This window comes from Myripristis murdjan, chromosome 20 (assembly GCF_902150065.1).
Source record: "Myripristis murdjan chromosome 20, fMyrMur1.1, whole genome shotgun sequence".
Taxonomy (NCBI): domain Eukaryota; kingdom Metazoa; phylum Chordata; class Actinopteri; order Holocentriformes; family Holocentridae; genus Myripristis; species Myripristis murdjan.
The window spans coordinates 4389874-4413627 of NC_043999.1; the positions used below are offsets into that span (position 1 = coordinate 4389874).

A 23754-nucleotide genomic window follows, 5' to 3' on the forward strand; every position below is an offset into this window, starting at 1 on the left:
GCAAACCATTCACACACACACACACACACACACACACACACCCAGCACTGTGCATGTTTGGGTATTACTGCAGTGGGAAGGCAAATTGAGCGTCCAGATTGGGAGCGGGTTGAGCGATCTGCAGCTCAACGGCAGCGAGACGGAAATGTTTGCAAGTTAAATTCCCAGAAATCCTGCCGGGTGACGCCACAAAACCAAGTGTGTTCTTCTCAGTGTCTGCAGGCGGAGGCTCGGGGGGGTGAAGAGGTTCATGTGTCGCTGGCGAGTCCAGATCTCCTCGCTCGCTCGCTCGCTCGCTGCTGTTTAGAAGTCAAGTTATTTATTTCACTCTTAAAGGAATAATTCACCCATTTCCACCATGCGCACACCCCGAGTTCCTACGCCTTCGCTTCGACTAAATTCAAGGACTTTTCAAGAATCTTCACAGTGTGTATGCAATAAAGATGTTTGTGTATCTATTTGAGTGTGTGTGTGTGTGTGTGTGTGTGTTTGTGTGTGTGTGTGTGTGTGTGTGTACCTGAACAAGCAGAGGATGGCGGCGCTGGTCAGGAGAGCGATGAGCGACAGGCTGTGGCCCAGAGTGTACAGGATCTTCACCACCCTGTAGAAGACCAGCTGCACACACACACACACACACACACACACACACACACACACACACACACACACACACACACACACACAGTTCAATGTAAAATAATGCTAGTTAGCCTGCTGATGAGAGCCTCTGGAGAGCTGTGCTTCTTTGAGATTCTGCCTCCAAGAAAAGTCTTTTTGTGACTAAATGTTTGATTTGGTTTCACCCACAAGAAGAAATGTTGAGGAAATTTTGAAGAATTTTCCCTCATCATCATCATCCCTCATGCATTTTTGCTTTCCAACTCTCAAGTTAAAGGCAGAATGAGTTGGACTTTCCTAAAAAAAAAGAGACTCATAAAAAAAATAATTCCTTCTGAGCCACTAGCAGTGTGTGTGTTGGTGTGTGTGTGTGTGATTTTCTTGATTTGCTGAGCTCGGGACTCTTCTGGGCGTCGGCCTTTGGGCAGCGGGTGCGTTGCTCCCAGCCAATCACAGCGCAGCACGGTGTCAGATCGACAGCGCCGTGTCCAATAGGAAGCTGCATACACACTGTGATGAGGAAGAGGAGCACGGCCCTGTGCGACGTTATTTTATCAGCTGGTGTGAAGAGTCAGACCTGCTCCTGAACCCATCACAAGCGAGGGGAACGTGTATCGATTTGAGAAAAGAGGAACCCCCTAACTCTGTCACTGTGATCAATGGAAAATCAATACAGCAGGTTATAGTGTAAATATCTTGGCGTTGTGCTTGATAATAAGCTTAAGTGGGACATGTGGACTGATCAAATTTGCACCCCCCCCCCATATCTGTACATGAAGATGTGACTACTATGCTCTGCGTATGATGAGTGTTTTTGTCTCGTTTATGTTGTTTTGTTGTTATTTATTTCTGCTGCAACCCAGTTTCCCTACGGGGACAAATAAACTGCTACTACTACTAAGCTACGAAAATCAGGGACGCGGAAAAAAGTCAATCTAGTGAGGTGAAAGGTGTTGCCTAGGATGGTGATGTCACATTGCATTCCGTCGCCATCCTATGAAATGAAAAATCCTCCTCACTCTGCTCTCGACCTCACCCTCAGCGTGACTCACCCTCATTTATCAGCACCTCTGCACCCTGAGAATCTATCTATCTATCTATCTATCTATCTGTCTGTCTATGGAAGAGTTAGACCCCCTTTACAGAACGACATCTGTAAAGGACAAATTTCATTTTTTAGGCCGCCTCCCTGAAGTGTTTTTCTTTTTTTTTTTTTCCTTTTCTTTCTTCCAGAGTTCGGCTGTGGAGGAACGGGACGGGACGAGGATCTGCTCCGTCTCAAAAACAGCACCAACTCCCCCTGTTCAGCTCGGGAGACACTGCTCCACTGCCCAGTGGGTCTGTGTGTGTGTGTGTGTGTGTGTGTGTGTGTGTGTGTGTCTGAGTGTGTGAAGTGTCTGCCGTTCATCACTCTCAACACACACACACATACACACACACACACATCTCTCTCATCATCTATAAACAACATTCCCTATCAGTGAGACACCATCTGGCAATTATACACACACACACACACACACACACACACAAACACACACACACAGAAGTGCACATGCATATACATTACACACATTTGTACATGTGCATGTGCATACCCTTAAACTGGTATGCACACACACTTGCGCACACACACACACACACACACACACACACACACACTAACCTTGACCCTGTTCTCATACTGTTAAACACACATTAAGTCACACACAAATTCCACAGACAGGCACATGCACACACTCACATGCTTATATAAATGCACGAGTACGCACGCTGGCACCACACACACACACACACACACACACACACACAGTGTGCACACACCCCCTGGCTCTGCGACAGGACTCCTCTGCCTGAGTCGCGTCTCGGCTCTTCAGGTCGGCTGTAAACACACGACCCGCCGGCTCCGGCTCCCCGGCACGATGCCACGCTGCCTTCTATGTCCATCACACGTTCACCCCCAAAACCCCGCCGCCCCCGTCCTCCCCGCCTCGCCCTCTGACAGGAGAGACACGACCAAATCTCTTTTTTTTTTTGAGTCTTTGTGTTGTACCTGCAGCCTGATCATGACAGGCTCCGACAGACTGTTTGTTGTTTGTTGTTTGTTGTTGTTTGGGGCTTGGACATTTTTATTTAGGCTGCAAGGGATTTCGTTTGTAGAGCCTTTTGTTGGCCTAATGAATATGAAAAGACATAGGAACCACATGGAAGTGATTGTCAGTGGCGGTTCTGCCCATGTTGCCGCCCTGGGCGAAATTACTGCCTTGCGCCCTACCGAACTTCCAAGCGATAACGGCCGCTACCGGTGCCCCTCTGGCGGCTAGACGCGCCCCTCCCAGAGCAGGGGCGCCAACACCTGCACAAATACCTTTTTTGGAAAAATACTTTTTATATGGACAAAATCTTGTTTGCATAAAAAAAAGCCACGCATCAGGCGGGCCGGTCGCGGCACCAGCTTGATGCCTACAGGTGCCGCGCCCACCCGGTCAGGTCTGCCGCATCTGACAGGTGAGCGGCGCACACAGACTGCCATATACCTCTCATTATAAATCAACATTTGTTCATACGCGGCTGCAGCAGCACAACGGACAATGACACAGACAACATGGTTGATTATTGACTGCGCAATGTGGCCATTCGCCGGTAACCGCGGCATCAGGCGAGCCTATCTACTGGTTTATATGCAAGCACAATACATGTGTATTTGCTTAGACCCCAATATTAGACGAGGGCGTTTTTTCGGGGCATTTTCAATGGAAAAAATATTGTCATATTCAGATGAATACGGTAATAGAAAACTGCTTTGCAGCGAGGATGATTTTTTTTTTTTTTTTTTTTTTTTTTGCTCTCATGCCGCCCCCCACGTGACATGAAAATATGCTGCCCCGGGCGGCTGCCCGCTTCGCCCGTGCCTAAAACCGCTACTGGTGATTGTTATTCTTTATAAAACTACCAGGTGAGACACGAGCCTCCAAGTCAACTGGTCAAAAACTTTAAAAAAGTCACATCCATCATGACCCTTCAAGTGGACAAAAATGTCCATTTTCTAGAAAGTGACCACCAAAAGGTCACGGGGGGTGATTTTTGGCAAGAGGGGGTAATTTTGGGTTAATTTTGAAAATCTCCTCTTTCAGCATGAAAATCCATTATTTGACCCTGTAATGCATTTTTATCACATCCATGACCCTTCAAGTGGACAAAAATGTCCACCTGTCATTTATCCAATTTTTATTGTTGCTGTTTGTACTTATTATCCTCAAAATCTTTGAAGTGACTCATATGGAGTTACACTAAATCACTTTTAACATGGATTTCAAGATTTTAACCCCTTCCAGGCCACTTTGAAAAACCTGAAAGAGGTGAAAGAGGTGCACCTTAGAAATAAAATCAAAATGAGAGTTCAGCATGAGAAAAATATTATATTTGATTTACAACAATAAACACTGTAAAATTTGAACAATAACAGTACAGTAGATAGTACAGTTTATTTCTAAGGTACACCTCTTTCACCCCTTTCAGTGGTTTTGCCCTCTATAGAAACAGCACCCAGAGGTGTTCAAAACGTCCAGGGGTCATACGAGGGTTAAACTGCAAGTTTGTTTGTTTGTTTGTTTTGTTTTTTGAGGTGCAGGTGCAGAAAACACATGTGCTGTTTGAGCTCAGACATTTTGCATTTCTGACCAAGATCCTACAGTGACCCCCTTCACCCCTGGGACCTCTCAGGTGATAGCACATGACCACACAGGTGTACAGGTGTAACTGCACCGAAGACGTGATGAAGACTCACTAGGATTGTGGAACGCACTGAACACAATCACTATATTAATACCAGGTGTTGATGTAATTCTACTTCGTCCGTGCAGCAGGTTTAAGTGTCAGCCAGCGGCGTCAGGATGTCCTGGTGGTTTTCCTCGGCCTTTCAAACGTCCCAGGACGAAGCCGCTGGACATCAGGCAGCCAGGAAAACGTACGACGGCGTTTTGAGCTACTTTCTCTGACCAAAGCTAAAAACACGTCTGCACACCGACCGATCACCATCAGGCCGTTTTCAGTCGTGGCCAATGTGACACCTTCCAAAGGGGGGAAATTAGGATTCACACCCAAAGCATCATCATCCCTCTGCGCCGGCTGTGCGGTGTGTTTAAGTGCAGGTTAAAGGCACCTGAACGCAGCCTTTACCACAAACTGGCTTGATTCCTTTCAACAAACAAAGAAAAACTTAGCAAGGAATGACCCAAAAATTTGCAAGAATTTGGCAAAGGGTTGGAAGAAAATAACACAAAAATTAGGTAAGTAAATAATTAAACAAATAAAAGTAAAAAAAAACAAAACAAAAAAAAAAAAAAACAAACAAAAAAAAAAAAAAAAAAAACGCTGAAATGACTTGAAATTAGGCAACCAAAAAAGTCCTGATTTGGAGAATTTTTTTTTTTTTTTTAAATTGCTAAATTACCTTAAATTACCTAAAAGAAGTGAGAAAGAAAGAAAGAAAGAAAGCAAGAAAGAAAGAAAGAAAAATCCATAATTTTTAATATATAATAATAATTTAAAAAATAGTTTTCTGGGCATTTTTTCCCTAGAGTTTGGATAATTTCTGATCTCTTTGTCTATTTTTTTTGCACAGCTAGCTGCTCTGCTGGGAGCCTCTGACGGAGAGTGTCTGACGCTGTGTGTGTGTGTGTGTGTGTGTGTGTGTGTGTGTGTGTGTGTGTGTGTGCGTGTGTGTGTGTGTGTGTGCGTGTGTGTGTGTGTGTGTGTGTGTGTGTGTGATGTTTTCCAGCAGTGACAGAATATTTTCCAGACGGAAAACCTCTGTCTCTTTAACAGGAAACAAAGAGCGGCCCCATTGAAAGAGATGAGGAATCCCACACCTGTCGGCTCTGGAGAACATCACAAACCCAGACACGTGCGTGTGTGCGTGTGTGCGTGTGTGTGTGTGTGTGTGTGTGTGTGGAGAAGATGACAGACCACAGGTACAGTGGGAGGCATTACAGATCCGAGCTGTGTGTATCTTGCTGGCTTGCACAAAGAGACACACGCACACACACACACACACACACACACACACACACTACTCCTGTACTTCCCATATGACTTCATTTTGTGCTTGAGGGCTGTTTGAATTCACTTTAATTTCCATTACCTGTCATCTGATGTTCTTTGTACGGCGGTGTGTTGGTGCCACTGGAGGAAAAAACACACGGAGCCAGGAGGTGTGTGTGTGTGTGTGTGTGTGTGTGTGTGTGTGCAGCTGAGAAACACACTCTAAGGAAAATAATTTCTAGGAATAAAGTTGTAAATTCAGAAAAATACTTTTTCTTATAATTTTTTTGCTCAAGGCCCCACCTGTGCTGCCCCTGCTGGCCGTGTCTCAGGCCTGCAGCTGATCCCCTCCGCAGATTCTACTCTGACATGGGATTCAGGAACAAGGAGATCCTGCTGATCTGAGTCCAGAATCAGCAGATTGTTTTCTTCTGAATCGGCCCAAGTCACAGCAACGTCTCTTCAGAGTCCAGATGCTGAGTAGTCCAGTCATTTTATGAAAAAACCTAGGACAAATTGCAAGAGAAGCAAACTCAACTGATTTTGTATCCTCAGTTTGTCCTGAGTGAGGGGGAAAAAAAGTCCCAAGGAATCCCATTGGTGGAAAGTTTTGAAAATCACCTATTTATGACCACATATTACCAAAAAAACACTGTTTTTAACACACAGGTTAATACATATATTGTAACCTTTTAATTCACTGTTATATAGTAACCTTTTAATTGAAGGTTACTATATATATAGTAACCTTTTAATTCACTGTTTAAATATCTGTTCTGGCATTTATTCCTTATATTCCTTATTAGCGCATATCAAATCAGAGAATGTGTGATATGCATGTGTAAACAGAATAATTCAAAGAACTTGTAATTGACTTTTTTTCTTGTCTTTGTGTGTGTAATCAACTTGTGAATTTTTATAGTGATATCTGAAAGTAAAATGTTGAACCCCTTTCCCCTGTGTGTTAAAAACAGTGTTTTTTGGTAATATGTGGTCATAAATAGGTGATTTTCAAATCTTTCCACCAATGGGATTCCTTGGGACTTTTTCCCCTCACTCAGGACAAACTGAGGATACAAAATCAGTTGAGTTTGCTTCTCTTGTAATTTGTCCTAGGTTGACCCCAATTTTGGCCTAAAATTATTGGACTAGAGGAGGAGATTGGGGTTCTGGACTCAAACCAGCAGGATTTCCTTCTGACTGGAACCCACAAGAGGAGAAAAATTAGTTTTCACTGTTTTTTTTCTCATAAATTTGCGACTTTATGATGTCAGAATTTTCAAGTTTTTTTTCTCACAAATTTATGTCTTTAATCTCAGAGAATATTACCCCCCTCCTCCTCCTCCTTTCGCTCCCTGATATTTTATTTTCCTCTCCTTACTGTGGCCCTAAAACGCCGGCGTACATTTTTCTCTGTTGAGCTTCGTTCTGTTGTCACTCATCCTGTTTAACAACTGCTGTGTGTGTGTGTGTGTGTGTTTATCCATTTGTCTTTTATTTGTTTGATAAAAGATGTTTATGTAAAGCCGTTGGAATCTGGGGTTTTTCTTCCTCCTTTTTTGTTTACTATTGCATTTCAGCAGCTCTTGTCTCTTTGTTTCTGCGTTGTGAGAGCACGCAGAGTTTAAACTCCAAATAAATTCATCTGAAGCTGAGCTGCGTTCAAGTCGTCTTGGAGTGACGGTGAATAGGAGCCATCTGCTAGGAAAAACAAACGCCTCCTAGTGAGAGCGACGAGCAGGACATTGTTTTTTTTTTTCCTGCAGGCTCTGACAGGCAGCAAACGCCTCGGCGTATCCACTGCAGTCCAAGGTTATAAAAAACAAACGTGTGAGTTAAAGTCACCATCAAACACACTCATGAAAAGTGAGAAGTGTCTGCGGCAGTCTGATTGTGGTTGAATTGTAATCGTGAAATCATAATTACTTGCCGATGGCTGTTCATGATCAGTCACAAAAGCTCGTAATCACTTCTGCGTTTTAAGACGGCGATTTCTTCCTGTTTTTCCGATGTGACCTGAACGCAACATTCATTTGCTATTGAGCGAGTTTGTGCCAATTGGTGATCAGATCTTACAGCGATAATAACTAAATACTATCACAAATAAGATGTTTAAAAAAAATGGTAACACTTTACAATAAGAGTACAACAATTAATGTTAGTTAATGCTGTAATAAACATTAAGTAACAGGTAATACACTGCAAAAACTCAAAATCTTACCAAGATTATTTGTCTTATTTCAAGTAAAAAATGTCTTATTCCTAGTCAAAATATCTCATTACACTTAAAATAAGACATGATCACCTCAGAAGTAACTTGTTTTTAGACAATTGTCTCTTGTTTCAAGTGAAAATTTGCTTGTTTCATTGGCAAAATTTGTTTCTTCTTTCTAGCTAATTTTCACTTATTTCAAGTGAATTTCCACTTTTTCCACTGGCAAATTTTGCCAATGAAACAAGCAAATTTTCACTTGTTTCAAGTGAATTTTCACTTGAAACAAGTTTTCAGACAACTCGGACAACTGTTCTATGATGATGTAAACAGGGCTGGGCTGCGGTGAAACACGACTAGATTGCCGTGAGCTATGACAAAGCCGGGGGTTGGTGGTCGTTTTTTTTTTTTTTTTTTTTAGATGGCACCTGGAATGCAACATTAGTCTTTGCGGCTAGCGCGACTTGCCTAGATCACTCGTCTCCATGGTAACCATCAGAGTCACTGGAATTCGAAGAATCCTTTCTCATGTTTGCTCCCGTCTTACTACTAGAATCACAGCGACACACAGTCTGTTCTAGCGTAAGCTGTCTAAACCTGTCCGATTTGCAACGTTGCAACATTTTTCTCTCTATCCTCTCTGCCTTCTCTCTATCATCTCTATCCTTTCTGATGCAGATACGAGCACAAACTTCGCCGCCCCCCTCCTAGCCCGCCCCGTTGAAAAGTTTAATTGACGTCGCATGCCGTCTTTGGCAGTCAACGTTTGGATTTGAATTGATGTCTATAGATGTCAATGGCAGCCAATGAGTTAACTAACGTTAACTAACATTCATTGTTGTACTCTTATTGTAAAGTGTTACCAAAAAAATAATCTCTAGAATCAGCATGAGTGGATTTTAAATCCTTAATTACAAACCGGTTTGTCATCTATTTTTAGTGGATCTGTCACCCAACAGCTCCAAATGCCAGACAGCTTGATAGATGTACTTTATTGATCTTATATTGGGAAATTCTTATATTACAAGATAAACAAAATAAAACCTTCACGACTAGAAGAGATATCTTTAGAAAAGCCTCTAGACTGAGACAAAACAGTCATCTTTAAACCTCTCTCGCAGTGCGACACAGGACCGCCGGTTTGGAGCCACGACCAAAATCATCGCCACGTTTCTTCCACGTTGGTCGTTTTTCATCTGCAGCAGAACGAGATCCCGCCGTGTGCTCCCTGTGCTGCTCACGACCGAATCGCCTACAGCAGCGGCTCTCAAACTGATTTCAGTAACGTTCCCGTTTCAAATGATTTTTTCAACGACGTTCCCCCTGACCAGCATTAAAAAAAAAAAAGGTAGGAAAACAAAAAAACGTCCACATGCATCCCTCAGTGTGAAACAACTTTTGCTCCTTCTTCTTCTTCGCTTCTTCCTCCTTTTTCTCAGCTGTTATCGCTGCTACGCTTCAGCCACTGATCCACTTTCTGCTTTTTTCTTTTCGTTCAGAGTGAACAAACGTCCTTGCTCGACGACCACGGCAGCAGATTGAAAGCACAAACACACACACACACCTGACACCTTCAGGAACCCAGAGGGAGAACTGAAGATAAAAGGTGCTTTATCAAACTGACATTCACATTTACTTGAGGAATTGTGCATGACTAACATTTTCGCCCATCCCTAACACTAAGAGACAGTGATACTGGTGCTAAAAGTCTCAATAGTACTGCACTAGTACACACTGTATAGCTCCAATAATAGAAACACAATAGAAGTCAATATGTAGAGCCATGATATAGCTCAGTGTTTCCCAAACTTTTTTTCTGGGGACCCATTTTTTAAAAATGACAAACCACTGCGACCCAAATCACAATGTACACTGCAAAAACGCAAAATCTTACCAAGATTATTTGTCTTATTTGAAGTAAAAATGTCTTATTTCTAGTCAAAATATCTCATTGCGCTTAAAATAAGACATGATCACCTCAGAAGGAACTTGTTTTTAGACAATTTTCACTTATTTCACGTGAAAATTCACTTGAAACAAGTGAAAATTTGCTTGTTTCATTGGCAAAATTTGCCAGTGGAAAAAGTGAAAATTCACTTGAAATAAGTGAAAATTAGCTAGAAACAAGAAACAAATTTTGCCAATGAAACAAGCAAATTTTCACTTGTTTCAAGCAAATTTTCACTTGAAACAAGAGAAAATTGTCTAAAAACAAGTTACTTCTGAGGTGATCATGTCTTATTTTAAGTGTAATGAGATATTTTGACTTGAAATAAGACAAATAATCTTGGTAAGATTTTGAGTTTTTGCAGTGTAGGCTTTATCTATAAATCACAAGAACGAACTTGTACATAAATTGCCATTTCTGGCCATTTTTAGTGCCATTTCCACATCACTTCATCTTGAATAGGCAAAACAGCCATCTCAAAAAGATATAGATTGTTCTCTTGTTGGGTAGTAGTGTCTTTATCCGGGGCTCTCTTTTTGATCAGCCAAGCATCCATTGTGGCTGGCTGCGCGCGAATTGCGGCGAAAATATGGCGAAAATATGGCGGAAACACACTATTGGTGATCTGAGCGGAAAGTACGAGTATGGTTTAAAAAAAAAATAATTAAAAAAAATAACAACGAGCTCCCTCATGTGGCTAAAAGGTGTACTGCAGATATAGATCTTAAATAGGCTAGACTGGACATGGAAGTATTGATCTGAATATAAGACGACCCCGATTTTAAGACGACCCATCTTTTTCAAGACCCTTTTTTGGAAAAATACTTTTTATATGGACATTCTGCAACACCAGCCCATGCTAGCTTTAAACTCAGTGCGGGGTATGTTGAGCTCTGTGGCAACTTCAGGTGCTTTTTGCTGCATCACAGCCCTCGTAACGGGCAGTCCTTCACTACGTTTCTCATTCACAAAATCGCACACCCTCCTGTCAGTCTCGTTGAATCGACCAGTTTTTGGACCACGAAAAGTCCTTCTCTGGCCGTGGGCATTTTTTAGCTCTTCTTTCTGAGACCGCCACCGCCTCACATTGCACTCAGGGCCAGGGTTAAGGGATGTTTATTTATCTTGACAGTTTCGGAGGTAACTTCAGAGAGCGTCCAACTGACAGCTGGAGCGGCATGTCAGCTGGCTGCCACATTCAACCAGGTGGCGGCGCACACCGGCCGGCCCACCTGATACCGGCCGGTGCCTCGTCCGGCACCGCGCCCACCCGGTCAGGTCTGCCGGATCTGACAGGTGCGCGGCGCACACAGACTGCCATGTATACCTTTCATCATAAATCAACTTTTGTTTATACGCAGTTGCAGCAGCACCATGGACAGCGACACAGACAACATGGTTGATTATTGATTGCGCGACGCGGCCATTCGCCGGTAATCGAGCCGTGCATTAAACGATTTTGCGGGGCAGGAGGAAAGTTGCATGATTTACGTTGTATCCACGTTCGCGCGCTGCGTGCGTGACCGTTCATGTGCTCGTGCATGAACGCCCGTACCGTGCTGGAGCACACCCCTTCCAACCGTGCCAGAGCGGGCGAAGTGTGCTGTATTCAAGCACGGAACATATGCAAGTACAATACATGTGTATTTGCTTAGATCCCCAATATTAGACGAGGGCGTTTTTTCAGGGCATTTTCAATGGGAAAAATATCGTCTTATATTCAGATCAATACGGTACTACAAATTTATTTGGCGACCCAAATAAAATTGCATGCGACCCACATGTGGGTCGCGACCCAGTATTTGGGAAACACTGATATAGCTGATTGGTTTTTATGTTCCATGTATGCCGACTTCCTTGTTATGATTTTGTTTCTGCCTTTTTATTCTTTTTCGAATAATTTCACGCCTTCCTTTGCTGCCTGCACATGCACAAGGTATTCTAGTTTTACACAAAAAAAACACGCGCATTACCCCGTGCATGCGTTATATAAACAAAGTCTCGCCTTGTTTTGCTCTTACTGGTGACCGTCATCGAAATCCATCATCATTACAATAAACTGATTGCAACATGTGAGGCCTGAGGGAGGGGAGGTGCATCTCACTCTCTGGCTGGAACAGATAAACGGCAGTGAGAGTTCAGAGAATGTTCTACAATAGATTCCTCTGTGTGTGTGTGTGTGTGTGTGTGTGTGTGTGTGTGCGAGCAGAGAAACATGCAGAAGAGGTTTACAGCAGAACGTGACAGACGAGTGAGCAGAGAGAAGCGTTCCAGCCGGGGAACACACACCGACAAGACGAGCTGAGAACAACCGAGAGGCAAATCTGCAAGGAACACACACACACACACACACACACACACACACACACACACACACACACACACACACACACACACACACGACGCCACTGAGCCGCACGTTTTATTAGACGCTGCTGAACCCCCACTGCACTACTTCTTCTTCTTCTTCTTCTTTTTTTTTTTTTTTTTTTTTAATATATCCACAAGAGGGATTGCTCCACAAACTCGGCTCCTGCTCTCTGTGAAGCTGCAGGAAAGTTTTGGCAAACTGAGACGACAAATGTTTGTGTGTGAATATATTAAATCTGGTTTTACCGCACAAAGTTTACATGAAAAGTTCAGCCAAAAACAAAAAATGTGGTTTTGTATTCCCTGAACAAGCGGACACTGTTTGTTTGCAGCCGTCACACGTTCCCTCGCGGTGCCGGTGGAGAGTTTCTTGTGAGCGCTTCTTTCGGTTCTCGGCACATTCAGACGTTCAGATGATCGACAGCGTTCCTATGTGGCGTCCTACGTGCTGCTGGACCTCCATCTCCTCCTCGAGATCCCCTGAAGAGCTGCTGCCGGCGTCTGGACCTGAGAGCTGAGTCAACAGAGATCATCTAGAGGCTCTGCTGCAGCTCGTCAACTACAGTTGATTACAGCGAGTGTAAAAGCATCAACAACAACAACAACAACAACAACAACAAACTGTCCGCCATGAACAAGCAGCAGGCAGCAGCTGGCGTGCACGTGGACTGAAGTCGTCACTGATTGGCTGCTCGATGTTCAACCTGTTTTCAGCCGGAGTGTTAGGAGCTGCTTCGTCCAAAGTTCAAAGCTTTTCTCTGAAGCGACATATCAGTGTGACCTGAGCCCGTCTGACAAATATTTAGGAATTATGTTCGGGTTCAGGTCGGGCTCAGCGTTATTTTAGTGAGAAATGATGGACCTGCTGTCTGTTTTGGGCAACTTGTGTACAGCGCTGAGGTTTACGTGGCGACGCTGAAGGCAACACGCAGGCTATTTCAGGTGGTAAAGGTAACCTAGGAATGGAGGACGGCAAAATCTGGGTCTCGCGTCCGTTTTGGACACAAAAAAAGCATCGCCTGTTGGGTTCGGGTTGGGCTCGGTCACTGAGCCCCCGCCTCGAGTCGAGTTCAGACAGAAACATGAGTCCCGATCTGAACTCTGACCAAACCGTCGCTGTGGCTGAGAAGAGGCTGTTCTTCTGCGTTGGAGAGTGTGTGAGAGTGAGACAGCAGACAGCAGTGTGAAGCTTCTCTCCCTTCATGCCACATCAAAGTGTCAAACAGAGTCCCCTGTCCACACGCCGGCTGCCGTCCAAACTCACGTCTCGGACATTTCTCTCCATGTATTTTACCGACTTGTGGCTGCAGGATCTGGGAACAGATCAGGGAAGCCGCTCAGCTCCTCTCTCCTCCACCAGCTTCACCTCGTCTTCACTAGCAGTTACAAATCAGAGGCTCTTTGACCTGTGATGTGAATGTTCGGTGTATTTTTACCTGAAAATGTTGCATTGTGCAGCTTTGAGCAGAAACTTAAAGCTGATATCTACAGGACAGAGGCCTGAGGGCTACAGATACACAGAATGAGAAAACAGCAGTGGAACAGAGAAGTGTGTGGTACAAACAGTGAGGCAGTGAGGACACAATAATGGTTCCGGATATTCTCCTAAACCTGGACGTTACCTGCTTGTTTCATGCTCAATATAAACCACAGGGGCCTGGAATGCAGTCTGGACTGTGAGCAATAAAGTGCAGGGACAAAATAAGCTCCAATACCAGCAGTCATTCTAGTCAGGCAACACACCGGACGCCTCAGGGCGACAGGAAGTTCAAACACACACACACACACACACACACAGGCGCAGGACGGAGGGATGCAGCATATGAAAGGACTTGAAAGAAGCGATGGGAGTCGTCTTTTCTCGGCCCGAGCCCCCGTGTGACACGGGCCGGGTCAAACAGTCAGCTGTGTCACCGCGGCGACCGGAGCTATAATCCTCTGCTGAGCTGGATGAAGAAAAAAAAAAAACAAAACAAAACAAAGAAAAACTCTCCTTCACGTTACCTTCGTCTCACAGAGAGGCAGACGAGGACGGATTAGGGAGCCGAGAGCGCTAAAACCCGGGAACCGAACCCCCTCACTCTGGAGAGGGACCTTTGGACAAGAGGAGGAGGAGGAGGGGGAGGGCGTGGTCCGGCAGCCTCGGAGCTTAAGCCGCTGTCTCGCCAGCATCCAAAAAACGGAATAAATAAATAAATAAATACACGAATAAAGCGGCTTTTACCTTTTCAAAGAGGAAAATGGGAAAAATCCTGCATGTTGTTTGGTGCATTTGCTTTTCCACTAATCCAGTTCGGGTCGGACGTTTTTGATGGAGATGAAATCCAAAATGAAATGGCATTTTGTTCAAAAAGCAAAATAAATAAATAAAAACAGAGAGAGAGAAAGAGAGGGAGTATGAGAAGGAAAGGAAAGCTGGACTGGAGGCCGAGTGCAACAAGTGCAGAGGCTGAATCCACGCGCTCGCTCAGCCTGTTCCTGCCTCTCTGCTTCACTTTGACGCCATTAGAAAGGACACACACACACACACACACACACACACACAGCATGTTTCTATTATTACACTTCACTACCTACATTATTCCTCTGACCGAGACATTTCACCTAAAACTTCACCAACTCTGCAAAACATCTCTTTGTTAAAAAGTCATTCAGTGGAGGAAATATTTCCACAGCTTTTGGGAGACTAAATTAATTTCCAGATTCTGGGCTTGTGTTTCCTGTCAGGTACATGGTGGAATATGTAAAATAATGATTAAAAAAGACCACAGGAATCACGTCTCCCTGCGTCACAGCTCAAACTTCACGAGAAGCCTTTTAGCTGCTCAGAGGCTGCGGCTCGTTTTGGCGGCTCATTTGGATTTAGTCTCAGTCTTTTGACTAAAATGCACATTAGTGTTAGTCACATTTTAGTCGTCTGAATTATTGCTGGCTTTAGTCGACAAAATCATCAGAAGTTCATCTTAGTTAAAATGCGTTTTTGTGGTTTTTAAAAGTGACTTTTCATCAGACACACAGATGATTTGAGCTGCTCTTCATGTGTTTAACGCTGCAGGACAGGAGCTGCTTCACTGCAACTCAACAAACCCTTCATGTTTTCTGGCTCCATTTATTGAGCTGCTTCACCTGGAATGCTGCAAAACGCAAATCCAGAGATTTTAATCCGGACTGATGATCACAACAACGCGGCTTTGTGCTTTATTTCCTGCAGCATCATCAAGAAAGTGTCAACACAGAGCTCCTTTTGTTTTCCCACACTAAGCGCTGAACTTCGACCAATGACAGAGCGGCACACTGAAGTTTAACCAATGACAGGGCGGCACACGTCAAGGTTATATTTTGAACACAGAGGACGGATTTTTGAACGTCTGACAGTCGGCTAATAAAATTTTCTTCTCGTCTCGTCAATAAAAACATACACGTCGTCATAGTTGTTATTATCTACGATCTATTTTTAGCTCATCTTGTCTCATCTCGTCTCATCTCGTCTCGTCTCTCGTCTCATCTCGTCTCATCTCGTCTCTCATCTCATCTCGTCTTGTCTCGTCTCATCTCTCATCTCTCGTCTCATCTCGTCTCGTCTCATCTCGTCTCTCGTCTCATCTCGTCTTGTCTAGTTTCATCTCGTCTCGTTTCGTCTCGTCTCTCGTCTCATCTCGTCTCTCGTCTCGTCTCTCATCTCCTCTCGTCTCATCTCCTCTCGTTTCATCTCGTCTCGTCTCTCGTCTCATCTCATCTTGTCTCTCATCTCGTCTCGTCTCTTGTCTCATCTCATCTTGTCTCGTCTCTCATCTCCTCTTGTCTCTCATCTCATCTCGTCTCGTCTCATCTCGTCTCTCGTCTCATCTCGTCTTGTCTCTCATCTCAACTCCTTTCGTCTCATGTCTCGTCTCATCTCGTCTCTCGTCTCATCTCTTCTCATCTCGTCTCTCGTCTCATCTCGTCTTGTCTCTCGTCTCATCTCATTTCGTCTCGTCTCTCGTCTCATCTCATCTCGTCTCTCATCTCGTCTCATCTTGTCTCTCTTCTCATCTCGTCTCTCGTCTCATCTCGTCTTGTCTCTCGTCTCATCTCGTTTCGTCTCGTCTCTCGTCTCATCTCGTCTCGTCTCTCATTTCATCTTGTCCCGTCTCTCGTCTCATCTCGTCTTGTCTCTCATCTCAACTCCTTTCGTCTCATGTCTTGTCTCATCTCGTCTCTCGTCTCATCTCTTCTCATCTCGTCTCTCGTCTCATCTCGTCTTGTCTCTCATCTCATCTCGTTTCGTCTCGTCTCTCGTCTCATCTCGTCTCTCATCTCGTCTCATCTCATCTCGTCTCTCGTCTCATCTCGTCTTGTCTCTCGTCTCATCTCGTTTCGTCTGGTCTCTCGTCTCATCTCATCTCGTCTCTCGTTTCATCTCGTCTCTCGACTTGTCTCATCTCGTTTCGTCTCTCGTCTCATCTCGTTTCGTCTCTCGTCTCGTCTCATCTCTCGTCTCATCTCATTTAATCTTTTCTCTCGTCTCATCTCGTCTCATCTCTTGTCTCATCTCGTCTTATCTCTCATCTTGTCTCTCGTCTCGTCTCTCGTCTCATCTCGTTTCGTCTTGTCTCTCGCCTAGTCTCATCTCGTTTCGTCTCTCATCTCATCTCGTCTTGTCTCTTGTTTCGTCTCTCATCTCATCTCGTCTCATCTCGTCTTGTCTCGTCTCATCTCGTTTCATCTCGTCTCTCGTCTCATCTCGTCTTGTCTTTCATCTCATCTCGTCTCTCGTCTCGCCTCGTCTCATCTCATTTCGTCTCTCGTCTCTTGTTTCGTCTTTCATCTCATCTCGTCTCATCTAATCTCATCTCGTCTCTCGTCTCATCTTGTTTCGTCTCGTCTCTCGTCTCTCGTCTCATCTCGTCTCGTCTCATCTCTCGTCTCATCTTGTCTCTCGTCTCATCTTGTCTCATCTCTTGTCTTATCTCGTCTTGTCTCATCTCGTCTCTCGTCTCGTCTCATCTCATCTCTCGTCTCATCTCATCTCATCTTGTCTCATCTCTCGTCTCGTCTCTCGTCTCGTCTCAGTCATGGAGAAAAAGGTTGAACAGTTTCCGTCGTCGTCTTCGTGGACCAAACTGGATCAAAGACTTCCCGCTGAGTGTTAGCCTCGGCTACAGAGAGACTCTGAACTTTTTCCAGCAGATTACAGACTGACGGAAAAGAAAAAGACGAGCCGTTTCTGAAAGTTTGGACCTTTTCTAGATTATTTACCCGCTGACCTGAGGAATTTACTTATGATGGGCACTTTTCTGATCTCATAACCGCAGTTACAAGGTGATACGGCTTCTGATGACTGCTGACTCACATATCCATGTAGTCGACCGGAAACAATTATTTCATTTTCATTAGATTACTTAACAAAGTTGTTTTGGGTTTAATTCTGTAACCATCTCATTTTTCTCTCTTTATTTAATTATTATTAATTAATTAATTTAAAAAAATTTATTCCAACACTTCTCTGTGTTGAATCGCTGTCTGTCTTTTTACATTTTGGGAACCAGTATAAATGTGTTGAAACAAGGCAGAACGAGGCAGATCAGCCACTAGGAAAAAAAAAAAAAAAGTTGGTAAGAAGTGGGATTATCTCATCCCACTGGCAGATTTTTTTTTTTTTTTTTTTACAATATTTGCACAGTGAGGATGAGACTGATTTTGAACATGTTTGCTGCTCCTGTGTGTGTTTGTGTGTGTGTGTGTGTGTGTTTGTGTTCCTCAGATATTTGCATGATGAGGTCAAACGCTGAACGCAGGTCAGATAATACTGACGATGGGATTTGCAAAGCACAACGCAAATCCCTTTAGAGGTCACGCAAATTGGCACGGCCAGTATTCACTCATTTGTAACCAACCACACACACACACACACACACACACGATCACCCACAAAACCATGAATACGCTGTTCATTCTTTCTTTGTATCAACTACACACACACACGAGCAGTGCGTACACGTCCTCATAGAGAACCACCAAAAGACACACACACACACACACACACAAACAGGCAGAGTTTAATGTGCCTTTGGATTTGACGGACAGACCCTGAACGCACCTTGTTGGGCTCGTTGGAGTCATCTGAGTCTTCGGACCAGCAGGCGACGTAGACGCTGGGATAGACGACCGTCCAGCCGTCCTCCGTACAGTTCCTGCTGATGTTACCTGACGGAGAGGGAGAGAGAGGGAGAGAGAGAGAGAGAGAGAGAGAGGGTTATTGCTGCTGCTGAGCTGCCATGACATCACATTCATCACGGCGGCACTGATCAGCTCCGATTTCAGCGTCCAAAATAAAGTCACATGTTGCACCTGAACCCGCAGACACACAACCCTGATCTGAGGCCGGACGCAGACACGCTGCCTGCACGCGGAAACATGCAGACGCTGTTTTCTGCACAGAAATCAGTTTTTATAAAAAAAAAAAAAAAAAAAAAAGGTGCAGTGAGGCTGCAGGCTGGAAGAAAAGTGGCAGAAAATAACATGAAAGTGGGAATTTATGCAACATTATTATTGTCACTTTATTATTTCAATATACTAAACATCCTAAATATCCAATTTTAGTTGTGCTGCAGTGTGTGACACATCATCCAGATGTGATTGATGGGTGGATTGATTTATTGGCACATGTGTGATGAACGAGCAGCAACAGGTGTTTCTATGGAAATGAGCTGATTACGGGCGTGTCAGCCTCCACTTATGGCCGACTGTGAGAGCGTGCATGAGGCTCGTGCACGTGCCAGCAATCACACACAGACTGAGATTATAAAACAGAAGCAAAGTCGGCAGTTTCTGCTTTTCACGCCGACTCACATGAGGTCTGATGCTGGACGTGTTTCTGTAACTTTAAAGGTTTTAATTTTAGTAAGAACAAACTTTGTTTATTCATGTGCGCCTGCCGTCCGAGACGGATTTCATTAAACTGCAAGGAAGCAAAGAGCTGTGTGTGTGTGTGTGTGTGTGTGTGCAGCCACAGTGGAGACCTGAACATGTTAGAGACAACACGGGGAATTATAATGTGCCAAAATAACGATCATACAACAACAACAGGTGAGTTATAAATGGGAGAGAAAAGGCAGACTGATCGATGTTGATAAATGGAGGGTTTGACAAAATAAATACTGACATAAAAATAAAAAACTGCATAAAAATCCACGCTGAAACGGTCACTGTGGCCGACTAATATTGATTAGATCATCGACAGAAAATTACTCAGTTATTATTTTGATAATTGCCATATTTGTTTTCATTCATTTATCGAGTAAAAATGACAATCTGCTGATTATTATGTCATCAATACTAAGAATCCAGTTAATTTTTTGATTTTTTTTTTTATCATTTCAAATAAAACATTTGGATTTTTTTTTTAGCTCCTGCTCAGACTGAGGAAGGAGTTTAAACTTTTTATTTGTGTTCAGACGACTTGTAAGGCATTTTTGATGTGATATCTGAAATGATGAATCAATTAATCAAAAAAAAAAAAAAGAAAAGATTAATCAGCAGCGTAAATAATCATGAGTTGCAGGCACAGTAAAAATAAATCACGTCTCATGTTGTGGAGGGTAAATCCACGTGGCTGTGAGACCGAAGCAGCTGCTCGTTACATTTTTAAAAACTCAATAAATGTTGAAAATGTGAGTGACGCCTGTTTTCTCCAGACGTGATGTTCAATATTTCAGTCACCGTCTTTCGGGCCGAAGCGTCTCTCAGCTGCTGGTTTGAGCTGATTTCACGCCTCGGACCCGCCCAGCCCGCCTTAACGCCCCCCGTCCCGCACCGCTGACAGATGCTGTTTGGGAAAATCATGTGGAAAGCCGGCCGGCCCAGATGTTGTCGTCCGCCCGCGGATAATTAGACTCATTAGCAGCAGGAAGGCGGGTCAGCGGGGACGGAGGGAGGAAAAAGAGAGAGGCAGCGAGGGAGGAAGGAGGCGGTGAAGGAAAGAGAGGAAAGCGGAGATAAAGAGGCGGCGAGGAGGGCAGGAGGGGACGGACAGAGAGAGAGAGAGAGATAAAAAGAAAGAGAGGGGAGGGTGGAGGAGGGGGAGAGAGAGAGAGAGGCTGCTGCTGTCCAGATGGGAAGAGACAACTTTAGGCAAAACTTTTTACCACAAAATATGAAATTCAAATTAGTCAAGTGTCCATAAGTTGGGTTGAAAGCCGCTTGATTTCCTGAATGTACATTTTTTTTAAAGTTTGATTTGATTTTGATTTTGTATTTCAGATTTTTTTCACTTTGACAAAGCCAGGCTAACGACTCCCATACACTTCAACTCTTTATGCTAAGCTAACACTAAATGCTATTGTGCCCGAAAATGTCGGAGTATTCCTTTAAAGGGCTATTTTACCACTGGAAAGATGTTTTTTTTTTTTTTTTTTTTTTTTTTTTTTTTTTTCATAAAACTGGGCTGTCTGTGGATGCAAAGACTGGAAAGACTCCAAACCCTGTTCGTTTGCACAGACCAGCCGCTCAGTCAGGATGCAAAAGCTGCTTGAAAATAGGCGGAGTGTTCCTTTAAGCATGTTAGAATCAACACATATGATATTCTCATTTACCAAGTCATGATCATATAACCACGACATGTGTTTTAGACATGGGGGAAACATCGCAAACGTTGTTAAAGTCACTTTTCACTTGTGATGCAATTAAATGGAACCAATTAATATTATTCCTTTATCAATAAAAACCTTTTCCATTTCATGTGAGCATAAAAACCTGTTTGTGTGATTGTCATTTTTTTACTCACAAAAATGTCTTGGTAACACTTTACAATAAGAGTACAACAATTAACATTAGTTAATGTCATAATAAAGATTAAGTAACAGTTAACTAACTTTTAACTAATGTGTCTGAGAATCATGTACTAATGCTGTTCATGCTAAGGCATTAATTTATATGTTATTTAAGGGTTATTGTAGATATTATTAACATTAGTAAATGCCATAATAATCATTAACTAACAGTTAATTAACCATTACAGTTAATTGTTGTACTGTTATTGTAAAGTGTTACCAATGTACCAATGTATTTTTTAGAGACTGTGACAGAGCGGGAGGTTGACCAGCAGAGGAAAAGCGACAGCAACGATGAAAGAAAGAGAGAGAGAGAGAGAGATGGAAAGAGAGAGGAGGAAGAGGAGGGAAACGAGGAAGAGGAGGAAGGCCAAGGCAAACAAAAGGCGAGGGGGTCGGGAGGTCGGAGAAGGGGCTGATGGGAGAGGAAAGGGAAGCCGACTGATGGAGGAGGAGGGAGGAGAGGAGAGGAGAGGAGAGGAGGAAGGATGAGGGATGAAAGATGAAAGAGTCACCGGCTGGTGTACGGCAGAGGAGAGAGAGAGAGAGAGAGAGAGAGAGAGAGAGAGAGAGGATGGAGAGGATCAAAGGCAGGAGGGACGGGGCGAGCGACATGATGGATGCGGCAGAATGAGTTCAATGAAAGACGACGGTTTGTAAAATGAGGTGTGAAATTCAGGTCTGCAGGTCTGGAGGTCTGGAGGTCTGGAGGTCTGGAGGGAGGCTGGGAGGCTCGTGACTGGAGGGTTGTGGGTTTGAAACCGAGACTGACCCGAAAAATGCAGACATGTCTGGAAACAATAGCCACTCCTGACTCAGCAAAAAATCCTCCACCTTTTAGTCTCACACTGACTTTTTCTTCAAACACAAAACTCTTTCTAACACGCTGATTATTCTGCAGCCGTCTGATCATTTTCTCAAGTAAAATTTACTCAGAGGACAAAATAAAAACCATCATTTATTGTCAGAGCTCCGTTCTGAGGCCCGAGGAGAAGTCGCTTCATTTCTGGGTTTGAGGTTTTGAGCAGAAACAATTTAAAGGAACAATTCACCCTGAAATGAGAATTCAGTCATTATCTAACATTTAGTCTCATATTCGGTGTTATCAAATGAAAAAAAAAAAAAAAATCTGCCAGTGCGATGAGATAATCCCACTTGTTTGATTTTTTTAATTCTGGGATTATGTGTAAATCTGCTGAAATGAGGCAGATCAGACACGAGGATCAAGAAAATGGCACTTAACTAAAGAAAATTCTGGAAAAAAGTTGATTAGCGTTGGAAACAAGCAGGATTATCTAATACCACTGGCAGATTTTTTTTTTTTACCTTTTTAAAGAAAAACAAGATTTGAACCCTGAAGATGAAACTAAATTATTTGCTAATGTGGATTTTTTTTTTTTTTTTTTTTTTTTGTCACGGTGTGTTGCAGTGAATAACGGTTTACTTTAATTTGCACATTCAGACACAAAATCAAATCCCAAAGCCGATCTGAGAAAATGTTTGCGAGTAAACTCCCTCAGCCTCCCTCCCTTGAGCAAGGCACTCGACACAAAGTTGCTCCGATGCGAATAAACAAAACTTTTGCTGGACTTGGCAGATTCCCGCTGAGCCTCTGATGTTAAATTCAAAACCTTTTCCATGAATTTTCCACGACTCAATCAAAGCGCTTGCATGGTTTTAAAGTTTGATTCCTTCCTGGTTTGTTAATGTTGTTTTGAGCAGCTGCTTTCTGCCGCAGCGGCTCGAGCAGCGAACACGAGGCGAGCCGGAGGCCTGGATTCCTCCGCGCTCCTGCAAGGTGACCCCTCTGTCAAACTCTGTGATTTTCCACGACTTCCACACAGGATTTATGGAATCCTCCGACTTTCCCTGTTTGGGATATAGTCCAGTCATTTTATGAAAAAACCTAGGACAAATTGCAAGAGAAACAAACTCAACTGATTTTGTATCCTCAGTTTGTCCTGAGTGAGGGGAAAAAAAGTCCCAAGAAATCCCATTGGTGGAAAGTTTTGAAAATCACCTATTTATGACCACATATTACCAAAAAACACTGTTTTTAACACACAGGGGAAAGGGGTTCAACATTTTACTTTCAGATATCGCTATAAAAATTCACAAGTTGATTACACACACAAAGACAAGAAAAAAAGTCAATTACAAGTTCTTTGAATTATTCTGTTTACACATGCATATCACACATTATCTGATTTGATATGCGCTAATAAGGAATATAAGGAATAAATGCCAGAACAGATATTTAAGCAGTGAATTAAAAGGTTACTATATATATAGCAACCTTTTAATTCACTGTTATATAGTAACCTTTTAATTCAAGGTTATTATATATATATATATGGTAACCTTATAATTCAGTTTAAATATCTGTTCTGGCATTTATTCCTTATATTCCTTATTAGCGCATATCAAATCAGATAATGTGTGATATGCATGTGTAAACAGAATAATTCAAAGAACTTGTAATTGACTTTTTTTCTTGTCTTTGTGTGTGTAATCACCTTGTGAATTTTTATAGTGATATCTGAAAGTCAAATGTTGAACCCCTTTCCCCTGTGTGTTAAAAACAGTGTTTTTTGGTAATATGTGGTCATAAATAGGTGATTTTCAAAACTTCCCACCAATGGGATTTCTTGGGACTTTTTTCCCCTCACTCAGGACAAACTGAGGATACAAATCAGTTGAGTTTGCTTCTCTTGCAGTTTGTCCGAGGTTGACCCCAATTTTGGCCTAAAATT

The 23754-nt window shown here is 43.2% G+C and overlaps 1 protein-coding gene across 1 annotated transcript in view; it reads right to left on the reverse strand.

Annotated features, from left to right (window-relative positions):
* Positions 1-23754, reverse strand: part of LOC115379203 (vasoactive intestinal polypeptide receptor 2-like) — a 50255-nt gene that overhangs the window by 12539 nt on the left and 13962 nt on the right. Inside the window, exons 4-5 of the mRNA XM_030079923.1 lie at positions 18271-18377; positions 518-615 (exon numbers count right to left, since the gene is read on the reverse strand). Of these exons, the coding sequence (XP_029935783.1) occupies positions 518-615; positions 18271-18377 (205 nt within the window). The remainder of the gene's footprint in view (positions 1-517; positions 616-18270; positions 18378-23754) is intronic.